This window comes from Anomaloglossus baeobatrachus, chromosome 5 (genome assembly GCF_048569485.1).
Source record: "Anomaloglossus baeobatrachus isolate aAnoBae1 chromosome 5, aAnoBae1.hap1, whole genome shotgun sequence".
Lineage (NCBI taxonomy): Eukaryota > Metazoa > Chordata > Amphibia > Anura > Aromobatidae > Anomaloglossus > Anomaloglossus baeobatrachus.
In genome coordinates this window covers 523930858-523946649 of record NC_134357.1, presented here as the reverse complement: position 1 = coordinate 523946649, position 15792 = coordinate 523930858, and the positions used below count along the sequence as shown (strand labels likewise).

General features: G+C 48.8%; 1 protein-coding gene across 1 annotated transcript in view; it reads right to left on the bottom strand.

The window, feature by feature from the left end:
• The window catches only part of LOC142312072 (uncharacterized), a 96598-nt gene that overhangs the window by 27571 nt on the left and 53235 nt on the right, over nt 1-15792 (bottom strand). The window contains exon 2 of the mRNA XM_075350951.1: nt 4834-4972. Coding sequence (XP_075207066.1) covers nt 4834-4905 — 72 coding nt within the window. The 5' untranslated portion in view covers nt 4906-4972. The remainder of the gene's footprint in view (nt 1-4833; nt 4973-15792) is intronic.

Sequence of the window (15792 nt, the reverse complement as noted above, 5' to 3'; positions counted from 1 at the left end):
GTGCTACCCGAAATCCATCTTCAGCTAAAGAGAGGGCACGGAGTGGGAAGTAAGGAGACTGCTAGAGAGTACCAGGCCCAAACGGGCGGCAGATCCCGGAGCGGAGATAGATCCAACTTTCTTTTGCTAAACCTGCCGGTGTGGGGCTCTCAAAGCCCACGCCACAACACTACCAAAAGCCGCAGCCACGTAGCCACAGTTAGGGCCCATAGGTCACAGGAGGCAAGCAGCTGGAGTGGCCTGGCCCAGGCGACAAGCAAACGGCAAACGAAGGGGAGAGAGGCTGCAGCATCTTCCCTGGGTGACCCCCATAGGGACTCAAAGTCGGGGTTACCCCAAACCACCAAGGGCTAAGGAAGGCGAGTTAGTAGTCACCCTCACAAGTCAGCCTGAAGGACACCTGGTTCCCGCCTGGTTCATCCCAGCTACGCCCGGGTTACTCACCCTGCCATCAACTGTGAGTAAAAACCCTGAAAGACATTCTGCCTGTATTGAGTCATTCTGCGCCTTGTGGTACTACGCATCTACACAGGGCCCTGGGGCTTGCCTCACTCTCAGGAGGCTATTCCAACTAACTGCACACACCATCAGCCCCAGGCGACCCTCAACCTGCAGTGGCGGTCCCTACTGGCCGCAATACTGAGAGTGGCGTCACGACAAGAAGAAGATCTCCTACCTGTGACCAAGATCCAGCCGAGTGGAGTCCCTGAAGGTAATGCACCGACACTGCATCATCACTGGTGGGGCTTCACATAGACACAGGGAGTGGGGAAAAGGTTTTGCAGTTGGAGTTCCAAGATACCCGCAGGGTCCAAAATGGAAAGAGATAATCCTTACAGAGAAGATACATAGAACTCCATTCACAACAAGGAAAAAAGAATGGAATATCAAGGAGCAATTTATGCAGCCAAATGCAGCCGCCTTCTCCTGCCGGACACCACAGGGTTGTCTATCAATGACTTCATTTTTCCAGTGTGAGTGCCAATAATTCTGCTAAAAGCAAAAATCAGCAGCAGGTTAAGGGCACAAATGTATGAAGAGCACAGCTTATAAAACAGATCGATTAAAAATGATTTCTTTCATCTCCTTAATTTGAGTAACAACAAAGAAAATTATATGCAGAAGCAAATAAGTGCAGTGCTGGAAATGATCAAACAAGTGAGATCAGCGGGTGAGGATATAAAGAACAGCCATGATACAGCTATATTGCTTTGCAGTTCACTTGCCACAAGTAGTGAACAGACAGATGCACAATAGATAAGGCTTGAAACAGACCTTATATAAGAATTTCTAAAGGCAAGGATACTTAATGGATATCAGAAAAGAGAGGACCGTGTGATGGTCTCAACACTAAAGCGGGCTTTACACGCTACAATATCGCTAGCAATTGCTAGCGATATCGTACGCAAAAGCACCCGCCCCCGTCGTGCATGCGATTTCGTGTGATCGCTGCCGCAGCGAACATTATCGCAGCGTCACACGCACTTACCTGGTCGTCGTCGTCGCTGTGACTGTCGAACAATCCCTCCCTCAAGGGGGAGAGACCTTCGGCATCACAGCGACGTCACTATGAGGCCGGCCAATCAAAGTGGAGGGGCGGAGATGAGCGGGACTATATTGTATAATACAACAGGATAAACAATTATGCAAGAAAAGGCTCCCATGAGAGATAAGGGGTTAATGATAACTGCTCATAATAAAGCAATCAGTTAGAAAGTCGCAAAACCATGGGGACAATGTCTTAACACCCACTCCTGTAGGGAAGCAGCAGCAGCGGCGATACACGTGGGAATTCTCTGCGCACCCACTCCCCCCGTCACATACCATCTGACCCCCGTTCCCATGCTCAGCCTCTCACAGGCTATCTGACATGCTCCTGCACTCACAAGGGTCCTTGGCTATCAGTAATTTGGCTGAGTTTGTATGCTATTATTGACTGCTGTCTGGGGCTGACTTGTTCACTCCATCACTATCGCTATAATCAGACTAACATGGACAATCATATTTCTAGGTCAGTGACAACTGAAAAGAATATTAAGAACAGAAATAAAAACAGCAATCAGCCTACTCTGAAGAAATGGTTTAAGTCAGGGGTAAAAACAGACTTCTTACATCTCCCTCTCAGTGTGTGGCACCCCAATAACTCCTAGGCAGTAGGCTCTCTGTTTGGGTGTCATGCTTGACACTGATTTCTCCTTCACCTCCTGTATAAAATCTCTCACCTGCTCTTATCACCTGCACCCGAAGAACATCTCTAGAATCCACCCTTTTCTCACCATGGAAACAACAAAAACCCTCACCGTGCCCCTGATCCATTCCCACCTTGATTATTGTATTTATCAATTACCGTATTTTTCGGACCATAAGACGCACTTTTTTCCCCCCAAATGTTGGGGGAAAGTGGGGGGTGCGTCTTATGGTCTGACTGTGGCTGCGGGGAATGAGGGTGCTGCGGTGGAGCAGGTCATCGGGGGCACGAGCAATCTGTAGCAGGCTGCCGTGACCATGTGGGCCCGCTCATTTAATATGCACGCCCATCCTCCCCCCCATCTCTTAGCGCTGAACCCGGCGCTGATAGGTGGGCGGGTTGATGGGCAGGGATAAACAGTCGGCCCGCATGATCACCCCTGGCAACTGCAGCCTGCAGTGATCATGTGCGGCTGTATTCACTGCTCCCCGCACATCATCATCAGCGCGGGGGGCAGTGAATCAGTACACATTACTCACCGTTCCCCTGCAGCATGGCGATCTCCTGTCTCTGCCGGTCAGCTGACTAGCGGCGCGCACAGCGATGACGTGGTCACAACAGGACTGCAGAACAGCTGATGAGGACGCGATTAGCTGCAATCGCGTCCTCTCATCAGCTGTTCTGCAGTCCTGTTGTGACCACGCATGCTCCCGCGGTCACAACGGGATTTGAAGAAGCGAGGGCGCATGCGCAGCCCTCTCCTGCAAAATACTAAGTACAGCGGGCTTCAGAAACATGGCGCCGGAGATAAGCGCTATGCGCAGGTGCCAACTCCGGCGCCATGTTTCTGAAGAGAGAAATTTACATATGGCCAGTGAGAGGGAGAAACAGGCGACGGGGGGCCGGGGATAAACGTACATAACACGCCCGGACATTAGGAGAGAGGTGCACACGTCAATCAAAAAATGCACGAATTTTCAAACTTTATAAAGTTGGATTTCACTGACTAAACACCCGAGCTGCCCACTAATGGTATGTACACAATGTGCCTGATAGTGCCAGTACTGCACTGGCTGCACCTTATACATGAAAATCTTGATGTTTGGTTCCCTTTAATGTAGCAGCCAGGGTCACCTATCTGGCTAATTGTTACTCTGACACTTCCGCTCTGTCCCAGTCATTGCTCTGGCTGCCCATACATTATAGGATACAATTGTGGCACGTTTCTTCATCTCCTCCCTCGTCTCTGTCTATCACCCTCCCCATTCTCTACGCTTCGCAAGCAACTTTCGACTAATATACGCACTGATCCGAACCTCCCACTCCCAGCTCCAAGACTTCTCCTGAGCTGCACCAATTCTCTGGAATGCTCTACCCTAAAAAATTAGGACGAACCACAATTTACACAGTTTTAGATGCTCCCTAAAAACCCATCTTTTTAGGTTGGCCTATGAAATTCCCTATTTGAAGTCCTTTTATATACGGCTCATTCACTTTCTCTGAACATAATTCTCCATCAAACTCTACCGCACCCAAAAGCATTACAAAGATTGTCTCATGCAGCCTTTATCTATCCTCCATTTCTTCATGATAGCTGGTACATCATTGTAAATAAGTACCTGTACTTTGTGTGACCCCACCTCACTGAAGATTGTAAGCTCTTACGAGCAGGGTCGTCATTATTTCTCCTTACATTATTGTATTTTCTATAACTGTTACTTATGACTGTTTGTATATGAACCTCTGAACTGGAAAGCGCTGCAGATTACAGTATGTTGGAGCTATATAAAAGATTATTATTATTATTAATAATAATTATATTATTATTATTAATAATAATAATAACATCATAAAAAAAACAGCCATGCTTACTTATACTTGATCACAATGCTAATGTACTGCAGGATGGAAAAGGCCCCCATGATAAAAAGTCAGGGAAAGCCTGACCACTGCAAGTGAGACGATACCATAACAACAAGAGAAAACAAAGGTTAACCACCTGTACATCTCTCTTATATGGCAAGAACAGTCAATATACAGTATATGAATCCACATGCTGAGAAGATACAGATCAGTTCTTAGAAGAAGCCAATAAATGGATAAAGGCTGCAGATTGATAAGGAAGCATTAGCTTAATGGATTAAGCCTTAGATGATGAAAAGTGGTGTTGGAGTAATTGCAACAGCTGCAGTTAAAATGGAGGGATTGTGGAGTTTAGGTATACAGTTCCTCTAGACTGCACTATATGACCTCTCATTATTAGTTGTGCCATATCTTTTCTGTATCCTCCATGTTATTAATAAAGAAGAAGAAAACAGCTGGATGTTCCAAGTAAACAGTTAATTCTACCACAAATTTGGGGTGCTGATGATTCTGCTGAAAGCTCAAATCTGCAACAGGTTATGGGCCCAGACATAGAAATACCACAGCACATTCTCATCTCCTGAATACAAGTAGGGAACATGGCCAGCAACAAAAAGTTTAAACTTAGAAAGGCAAAATCATATAATAACCATATCATAAAATAAAGCATAAATATAATAAAATAATTTGTTCTCCTGCAGTAGCTGACTGCTGAAACCTGAAATCTGCAAGAATAACCATAGATAAGAATGATGTAATGTGTGATCTTCAGAATCTCTCACCTCTCCAGTAAGCCGGAAGAGGATCTCTAGGGTGAGGTGTAATATCCTCTCCACTATCTCGTCCCTGTCCATATCCAGCCTTGACGGTCAATCGGAGGAATTCACTTGCATGGAAGATATCCACTGAGAGGATTCGATACTGTATGGACAAGAATGGTATAGTTTACTTTTGCATAATAATGTACACTGAAAAACATGAAGAAAAAAAATTCAAAGTGTGGTGAAAAAATAGCATTTCTACCATTGCTTTGTTTTTATAGTTTTCATTTTACAATAAAATATAACCTGGTAATATGGTTCTCTATGTCGGTATGATGAACTGGTTTAGTTTATTTTTTTAATCAATTGGTAAAAAAAAATCTTGAATTTTATAAAACATGTTTTTTTATTGTTTTGCCATTGCCACTATTTTTTAAGATTAGTAACTTTATTTCTTTATCGATTGACCTTTATGAGGTCTTGTTTTAGGGCTGTTTAGCATTTGGGTTACGTACATTTTTTAATTTTGTTTATTGAAAATTGTTACATATATTCCAAAAGTTCAGCAATATGTACTGTGATTCAAAAGGTATATGTAAAGGAGCTGCTCAGGTACATGTATAATTGCATAGTTTGATATTAGAAAGTCAATTAAAATCCAATTTGTGTTGAAGAGGCATAAAACCAAAATACATGTTACTCTTCAATAATCATACCTGAAGTACAAGCCCAGAATTTAAACTGTTCAGATCTAACCATAACAATAAAACCTTTTGCTGACCACTGTAAGATTTCCACCTACCGTGTTTTTCCAAAAATAAGACCTCCCCCAAAAATAAGCCCTAGCAGGATTTTCAGCATTTTCAGAGCAAGGCTTAAATATAAGCCCTCCCCCGAAAATAAGCCCTAGTCGCGGATCAATAATGAAGTGTCCATGCAGCTAAAAAAGATACAGATACTGCTGGACACTTCATTATACACAGCGGGCACCCTGTAATCATACTCCCCAGACGCCGAGCAGAGGACCTGCAGTGATCGCACCCCCGCACACAATCATATCTCACACACACACACACCAGATCTCACACGCAAACAGAGGATCGCACACACAATCAGATCACACACACAAACATCGGATCACACGTTAACATCAAATCACACACACAAACATCGGATCGCACACACATCGGATCGCATACATACTCACCACATCCAGCGACACTCAACTCTTCTCGCCAGCAGAATCCTGAGAGGCAGTGCAGTGGAGCGCAAGAACCTACAGAACAGGACCTGCAGACACGTGACTTCCTCCCATCATTCCCTGCGGCCGGTTGCGCTGGATGTGATGGAATGTGTGCGATCTACTGTTGCTGTGTGTGTGCGATCTGCTGTGTGCGTGTGTACGATTGGCTGTGTGTGCATGTGCGATCTGCTGTGTGTGTGCGATCGGCTGTGTGTGTGCATGTGCGATCGGCTGTGTGTGTGCGATCGGCTGTGTGTGTGCGATCGGCTGTGTGTGTGCGATCGGCTGTGTGTGTATGCGATCGGCTGTGTGTGTATGCGATCGGCTGTGTGTGTATGCGATCGGCTGTGTGTGTATGCGATCGGCTGTGTGTGTATGCGATCAGCTGTGTGTGTCTGCCACCAGCTGTGTGTGTCTGCCACCAGCTGTGTGTGTCTGCCACCAGCTGTGTGTGTCTGCCACCAGCTGTGTGTGTCTGCCACCAGCTGTGTGTGTCTGCCATCAGCTGTGTGTGTCTGCCATCAGCTGTGTGTGTGTGCCAGTGCCATCAGCTGTGTGTGTCTGCCATCAGCTGTGTGTGTGTCAGCCAGCTGCAGGAGAGGACAGTGTGCAGCACCCATCGGAGATCACAGGAGGACCTGGGAGCCACGCAGACATCCGGGTCTGGTAAGTATGAGTCTCCTGGGAAGTGGGGGGGGGGTCTGCTTTTTTGGGGGTGTAAACTTACCCCCCAACTGTGTATAAATATTTCCAAAAATATAAGGCAGTGTCTTATTTTTGGAAAAACACGGTATATCTTCAAATATATGTAACCTTTAACTTGTAGTATACAATTGTGAAACACCATATGTATTGATGAGCTCAATATGTCCCATAACTTAACAAATTTTGGGGGCATCCTCTATTATGACATATATGTGATTTTTATATTAACAGAATCAACCCATACCCTTAACATTAGGGAAGAATTACCCATCCAACTTGTAGCTATCAATTTCCTGAAATAAAGTTTCTCTAAGAAAGATTCTGGTATGACTCCATATTTCTTCCTCTACTAACACAAATTACAATATTTTAGTATCTAGTGAAAGGTGACTATACTCTGACTGAATAATTGGACAAGTCCAAACTATAAATCTGTGTTTAAGCTGTGACACCGTAAACACTCCAAAGACGGTAATCTACCCATTGTCTGTAACCTTGGTGGTGTTAGGTAGACTGTCATGGCTCCACTCTGTAGTTGATGCCTCCACACCAGTGTCATGGCTCCACACCTGTGATCTCTGGTTGTTGGTCGGTTTCCCTCTTGGTTGGACCACAGCCTGTTTTGTGATGATCCAACTACTGAAGGATCTCTTGTCTTTCTTTCTAATGTTTTGCCTTCCTGTTTCATTCTATTTAGGTGTGTGCACTTTCTCATTTGGTCTGCCCAATCACATTTGGAGGAGCTATTTATACTCACACGTCTCAGTGGTGGCTATATTTCTGGATGGATGGTTGTCTGGAGTCCCAGCTCCTCGGTTAAAGGGAATATGTCACCAGGTTTTTGCCACCTAACCTGAGGGCAATATAGTGTAGGGGCAGAGATCCTGATTCCAGCGGTGTTTTACTTACTGGGCTGCTTAATGTAGTTTTAATAAAAATCACTGATTAATCAGCAGTAATTTATCATTAGAGGACTACTTGACATGCTGCAGGTAGTCCAGTATATTAATGAGCTCTGTATAACTGATAGATCTGCAGCAGAGAAAACATCTCATTTAGTCCCTTTCCCCGGATATCACCACTTACCTAACTAACAATATTTAACGTCTCTGTGTTTCATCTGGTGTCTTCAACTCCTCCTTCAAATATACCAGCATTCACCCATTTCTAAAATATCACTAGACGAAAACTGAACTGCGAACTACAGACCAGTTTTTAATTTCCCCTTCAACCCTAAACTCCTGGAACCCTTGATGGACTCCCGTTTAATCCGCTGTCTCTCAGATAACTTTCCTCTTGACCCTTTAAAATCTGGTTAATGCTCCTGGCTTGCTATGAAAACTGCTCTTAGTAAAGTCTCTAATGATCTACTAACAGCTAAATCTAATGGTGACTACTCCCTGCTGATCCTCCTGGATCTCTCTGCTGCATTCGATACTGTGGATCACCAGCTCCTCCTCACTATGCTCTGCTCTATCAGACTCAAGGAGACCATTCTCTCTTGGATTTTCCTCCTACCTGTCTGACTGCTCCTTCACTGTATGTTTTTCCGGCTCCTGTTCCTCTTCTCTTCCATTTACTGTTGGAGTTCTTCAGGGTTCAGTCTTAGGTCCCCTCGTCTTCTCTATACACTGCCCCTATTGGACAAACCATCTGTAGATTTGGCTTTCAGTACCATCTCTAGGCTGATGACACACAATTGTTCTGATCGTCTTCTAACTTCATCCCTGCATAACTAAGAAATACCAGTGATTGTCTGTCCACTGTCTCCAACATCATGTCCTCCTTCTATGCAAAACTCAATCTGTCAAAAACTAAACTTCTCATGTTTCCTCCCTCTCCTAACCTTCCTAAACCCAATGTCACCATTTCCATCTGTGGTTTGACCATTACCGCCCAGTAGCATGCTTGCTGTCTTGGGGTCATATTTGACTCAGATCTCTCCTTCACTCCCTACATCCGATCACTTGCTCATGTCACCTACACCTCAAAAACATCTTAACAAATCGACCTTTTCTTACCGTTGACTCTGCAAAAACTCTTACCGTCACTCTTATTCATTCTTGTCTGGACTATTGCAACTCTCTACTAATCGGTCTCCGTCTTAATAATGTCTCCCCTCTCCAAAACCCCCCGAATGCTGCATCCAGGATAATTTTCCTCTCCAACCGCTACACCGATGCCTCCACCTTGTGCCAGTCATTGCACTGGTTGCCAATCCGCTACAGAGTACAATATAAACTTATCACTCTCATGCACAAAGCTCTCCCCAGTTCTGCACCGTCCTATATCTCCTCCCTCATCTGTCTATCCTTTAACCGTGCTCTCTGTTCCTCTAATGACTGAAGACTGACATCCACCAGAATCCGATTCCCATCTCCCAGACTTCTCATGAGCTGCGCCAATTTTCTGGAATGCACTATCAAGAACAATTTGCTTAGCTCACAATAGCCACAGTTTTAAGAGTCTCCTAAAAAAGCATTTCTTTAGACTGGCCTATCTCCTCACCGCACTCCTCTAACGATTCCCATTTTGCCCTTACAATATTTTCTTCATAATCTGTTCCTTTTTACCATCTGCTTACACCCTTCATACACATACTAGCCCTCGGTATCTGTACTTGTACACATATGGACTGGTGACCGGTTCATGCAGTTATGTGAATTCCTTATTTATTATATTGATGGCCGGAGCAGACAATACAAGCATCAAGCACTTTATACCATTTACCTTTTCTGCCTCCCCTATTTCCTCATAAATTGCAGCTTGTGAACAGGACCCTCACTCCTCATGTTATCTGGTGAATTGTGCTATTCTGCAATGCCTCATATTGTCAGTACATCTCCCCTCTGAATTGTAAAGCGCTGGGGAATATGTTGGTGCTATAGAAATAAAAATTATTATTATTGTAAGATTCTAGCAAATGGAAGAGATGATCATCTATATATATAATTGCCTTATTCTGTCTGTCTGTCTGTCTGTCATGCTCCGAAATTGTGTCCTTACGGTGACACAAAGCTGATTGGCCGCTGGGCTCGCCATGGCCCCGCCCCCCCACACGGATTGGCCTCTCGCCCCGGCTCTCTGCAGGCCCCGCCCCCCTCACGCAATGCACGCTCGCTCTGGCCCAACTGACACGGAGCCCCGATTCCCAGGTGAGTACACACACACATCAGATCACACTCACTCTCACACTCACTCTCACACACACCTCACACATCACAACATGCTGGGATATCTCTTGCTTCTACACCGGCTCCGTCAGGATCCCAGCAGCGCCACACATAACCTTGCGATGCTGGGATCTTCACGGAGGCCGTGAAAGCTGGTAACCATTATACACATCGGGTAACTAAGGTCCCTTAGTTACCCGATGTGTATCATAGTTACCAGTGTACACCGGCTCACACTCACTCTCACACACACCTCACACACACATCACATCGCATCCACACATCAAGGTCCTGCAGCGGCGGAAAATACAGACACATAACAGCACACACATAACAGCACACACATAACAGCACACACATACACACACACAAATCAGATCACACTCACTCACACACACACATCACATCGCATCCACATACTCACAACATCCTGGGATATCGCTTGCTTCTCGGCCTCGATACTGTGCTGTTGTGATCTTCCAGGACCTGCCGGAGGATCACATGGCCAGAAGCATGTGATATCCCCGGATGTTGTGAGTATAAGCACGTATGTGCGATATCGTCAGTGTCTGTGTGTGTGAGTGGATGCGATCGGGTGTGTGTGAGTGGATGCGATCGGGTGTGTGTGAGTGGATGCGATCGGGTGTGTGTGAGTGGATGCGATCGGGTGTGTGTGAGTGGATGCGATCGGGTGTGTGTGAGTGGATGCGATCGGGTGTGTGTGAGTGGATGCGATCGGGTGTGTGAGTGTCGGCAGAGGAGCACGGCGTGCTGGAGGAGGCTGGGAGCAGAGAGGCTGATCATGGGGAAGGCTGGGAGGAGAGAGGCTGATGCTGGGGGAGGCTGGGAGGGGGAGGCTGGGACGAGGGAGGCTGATGCTGGTGGAGGCTGATGCTTGGGGAGGCTGATGCTGGGGGAGGCTGGAAGGAGAGAGGCTAATGCTGGTGGAGGCTGATGCTTGGGGAGGCTGATGCTGGGGGAGACTGGGAGGGGAAGGCTGATGCTGAGGGAGGCTGGGAGGAAGGAGGCTGGGAGGAGAGAGGCTGATCCTGGGGAAGGCTGGGAACGGGAGGCTGATGCTGAGGGAGGCTGGAAGGAGAGAGGCTGATGCTGGGGGAGGCTGGAAGGAGAGAGGCTGATGCTGGTGGAGGCTGATGCTTGGGGAGGCTGATGCTGGGGGAGACTGGGAGCGGAAGGCTGATGCTGAGGGAGGCTGGGAGAGGGAGGCTGGGAGGAGAGAGGCTGATCCTGGGGAAGGCTGGGAAGGGGAGGCTGATGCTGGGGGAGGCTGGAAGGAGAGAGGCTGGAAGGAGAGAGGCTGATGCTGGTGGAGGCTGATGCATGGGGAGGCTGATGCTGGGGGAGACTGGGAGCAGAAGGCTGATGCTGAGGGAGGCTGGGATGAAGGAGGCTGGGAGGAAGGAGGCTGGGAGGAGAGAGGCTGATCCTGGGGAAGGCTGGGAAGGGGAGGCTGATGCTGAGGGAAGCTGGAAGGAGAGAGGCTGATGCTGGGGGAGGCTGGAAGGAGAGAGGCTGAGGCTGGGAGGAGAGAGGCTGATGCTGAGGGAGGCTGGGAGGGGAAAGCTGATGCTGGGGAAGGCTGGGAGGACGGAGGCTGGGAGGAGAGAGGCTGATCCTGGGGAAGGCTGGGAGAGGGAGGCTGATGCTGGAGGAGGCAGGAAGGAGAGAGGCTGATGCTGGCGGAGGCTGATGCTGGGGAGGCTGGGAGAGGGAGGCTGATGCTGAGGGAGGCTGGGAGGAGGGAGGCTGGGAGAGGTAGGCTGAGAGAAGAGAGGCTGATGCACACACACACACACGCGCGCGCACTGCACAACACACCACACACACACTGGGAACCACAAACAACTGCCCTACACAGACACCCACACACACAGACAACGCTGCACACACACAACACCCAACACACAAACACCGCGGCACACACAAATATACGCACATACCGCACAACACACACATTGCACAAAACATACCTCCCCCCAAAACACACCACACACACACAAACCGCGCAACACACACACAACGCTACAGACACACAGCGCTCCACAAACAACACAACACACGCAACACACATACAACACCGCTCTCACCCCCCGTCACACCCAGACAACACCCAGAACATGTACAGCGCCTACACAAACACTTGGTAACTACAGACAACATCTCTCTCTCTCTCTATATATATATATATATATATATATAACAAAAATCATACATGAACTACACAATACGTAAATTCTAGAATACCCGATGCGTAGAATCGGGCCACCTTCTAGTATAACATAATGTGGTGCGCTTAAATGAATAACGCTAAGTGATAGAAAGGATGGAGGGACCAGCAGTGGGCGTTATGGACTACACCATCTCTGGTAATGAAAGGGTTACTGCGCCCAGTAATGGGGAATCTCCACATACCTCCACCTGCAGAGCCGCACACTAGATATATGGCTGCTCTGTGCTTACAGGACCTGTGATGATGTCACATGGAGGGGAGGAGTCAGGGGTCACATGATCAGCTCCTCAGTGTGTGCAGGACTCTGCTGTGCTGGTTGTCATGGGGCTGGATGAGGGGAAGGTTATGTGTGGGGCCAGGAGGGATTTACAGTGTGGGTATAGCAGAGCCGTGTGTGTACGAGGTGTACGGAGCAGAGCCGTGTGTGTACGAGGTGTACGGAGCAGAGCCGTGTGTGTACGAGGTGTACGGAGAGGAGCCGCTCGCCTGTAACATGCGCACCGAGCTCAGCTATTCCCGTGTAAGCTGCGTACCGAGCTGAGCCGCTCTCGTGTAAGACGCGTACCGAGCTGAGCCGCTCTCGTGTAAGACGCGTACCGAGCTGAGCTATTCCCGTGTAAGACGCGTACCGAGCTGAGCCGCTCTCGTGTAAGACGCGTACCGAGCTGAGCCGCTCTCGTGTAAGACGCGTACCGAGCTCAGCTATTCCCGTGTAAGCCGCGTACCGAGCTGAGCCGCTCTCGTGTAAGACGCGTACCGAGCTGAGCCGCTCGCGTTTAAGACGCGTACTGAGCTGAGCCGCTCTCGTGTAAGCCGCGTACCGAGCTGAGCCGCTCTCGTGTAAGCCGCGTACCGAGCTGAGCCGCTCTCGTGTAAGACGCGTACCGAGCTGAGCCGCTCTCGTGTAAGACGCGTACCGAGCTGAGCCGCTCTCGTGTAAGACGCGTACCGAGCTCAGCTATTCCCGTGTAAGCCGCGTACCGAGCTGAGCCGCTCTCGTGTAAGCCGCGTACCGAGCTGAGCCGCTCTCGTGTAAGCCGCGTACCGAGTTGAGCCGCTCTCGTGTAAGCCGCGTACCGAGCTGAGCCGCTCTCGTGTAAGACGCGTACCGAGCTGAGCCGCTCTCGTGTAAGACGCGTACCGAGCTGAGCCGCTCTCGTGTAAGACGCGTACCGAGCTGAGCCGCTCTCGTGTAAGACGCGTACCGAGCTGAGCCGCTCTCGTGTAAGACGCGTACCGAGCTGAGCCGCTCTCGTGTAAGACGCGTACCGAGCTGAGCCGCTCTCGTGTAAGACGCGTACCGAGCTGAGCCGCTCTCGTGTAAGACGCGTACCGAGCTGAGCCGCTCTCGTGTAAGACGCGTACCGAGCTGAGCCGCTCTCGTGTAAGACGCGTACCGAGCTGAGCCGCTCTCGTGTAAGACGCGTACCGAGCTGAGCCGCTCGCGTGTAAGACGCGCACCGAGCTGAGCCGCTCGCGTGTAAGACGCGTACCGAGCTGAGCCGCTCGCGTGTAAGACGCGTACCGAGCTGAGCCGCTCGCGTGTAAGACGCGTACCGAGCTGAGCCGCTCGCGTGTAAGACGCGTACCGAGCTGAGCCGCTCGCGTGTAAGACGCGTACCGAGCTGAGCCGCTCGCGTGTAAGACGCGTACCGAGCTGAGCCGCTCGCGTGTAAGACGCGTACCGAGCTGAGCCGCTCTCGTGTAAGACGCGTACCGAGCTGAGCTATTCCCGTGTAAGACGCGTACCGAGCTGAGCCGCTCTCGTGTAAGACGCGTACCGAGCTGAGCTATTCCCGTGTAAGACGCGTACCGAGCTGAGCCGCTCTCGTGTAAGACGCGTACCGAGCTGAGCCGCTCTCGTGTAAGACGCGTACCGAGCTGAGCCGCTCTCGTGTAAGACGCGTACCGAGCTGAGCCGCTCGCGTGTAAGATGCGCACTGAGCTGAGCCGCTCGCGTGTAAGACGCGTACCGAGCTGAGCCGCTCTCGTGTAAGACGCGTACCGAGCTGAGCCGCTCGCGTGTAAGATGCGCACTGAGCTGAGCCGCTCGCGTGTAAGACGCGTACCGAGCTGAGCCGCTCGCGTGTAAGACGCGTACCGAGCTGAGCCACTCTCGTGTAAGACGCGTACCGAGCTGAGCCGCTCTCGTGTAAGACGCGCACCGAGCTGAGCCGCTCGCGTGTAAGACACGCCCTGAGCTGAGCCGCTGGTTCTTATTCTCAATAAGATATTCCATATGGTGAAAAGTATTGGATGCACAATTTCATTCAGCACCATTGTCATGTGAGTATAATATCCTGCCCTATTGCTCCCAGTGTATCACCTCCGACACCTCACCCCCGGTGTATAATTTCCGACCTCATTGCCCCCCAGTGTATAACCTCCGGCCTTCTGCCATGCTGCTTACCTTTACTAAAATGACAGAATGGACAGTGGTGCACAGCTCAGTGATACCAGTGCGGTCCTCTAATAGGAGGCACTGGTGTAACAAGTTCGTTCATGAGATTTCTTCCCTCATAAATCTTCCCACACCACCTGTGAGTGATATTCTTGAGTAGTGGAAGTTACTGGAGCAACTCAGCCATTAAGTCCCTGCCCCCCCCCCCCCTCCGTACAAAGTGCTGAGGAGCAAAGGGCAGAAAAGTCACCACTCTGCTGACTGCATAACTGCAGAGTCCAGACCTCCTCTGGTATATCATCAGCACAAAGACTGTGCCTGCCTGAAGCTCATAGCGGGCAGTCATGTTCTATGTCAGATTGCTGTCACTTGAGATGCAGCAGACTTAGGATCGTCGTGGGACCTCATGTGGATTACATCGAACATGGGTGTTTTGTGGATTAATAAAGGGGCGAAAGGGTGATTTTTTTGGGTATTTTTTTCAAATAAAGAATTTTTTCAGTGTTTGTGATTTATTTTTTTTCACTTACAGTCTAGTAATGGACGGGACACATAGAGGCTTCCCATTAATAAGCCAGGTAAAGTTCCGGGATTGTCGCTTCTAATGGAGGCGACAATCCTGGGTGGCTGCTGGCTGTATTTTTAGGCTGGAAGGGGCCTAATAAGTATGGATCTCCCCATCCTGAGAATACCAGCCCCCAGCTGTTGGGCTTTATCATGGTTGGTATCAAAATTGTGGGGGAGGGGGTCCATAAGGCATTTTTAAAAATGATTTAATTTTTTTTTTTTTAAATGCCACATGTGGTTCTCTTATATTGGCTGTGAATTTTGACACACTGCCAAAGCACACTGTGTATTTTCTATCCAGTCCCCCTATCCCTTCTACCACCATATCTGCGAGTCCGCTCATCACTACTTATGGCCTGTTGAGATGGATGGGGTGGCTGAATCAGTAATGGGCACTGATGTCCACTTTCACTTAAACGCCAGCAAGGTGGAGGTGGAGTACTGCTATCGGCGGGCTGGTATTATTAAGATTACATGTTGGACCTTTTCAGATTCAAGATGGGTTCAAAATCAATTTACAAATCTACTGCCAGGTTTATCAAGACACTTTTTTAAAGCGGTGATACAGGAAAAAGTCTGCATCTCTCAAAAAAATACATAATTGCTTACTGGCAATGTGTTTTTTTCGGAACCCATGACA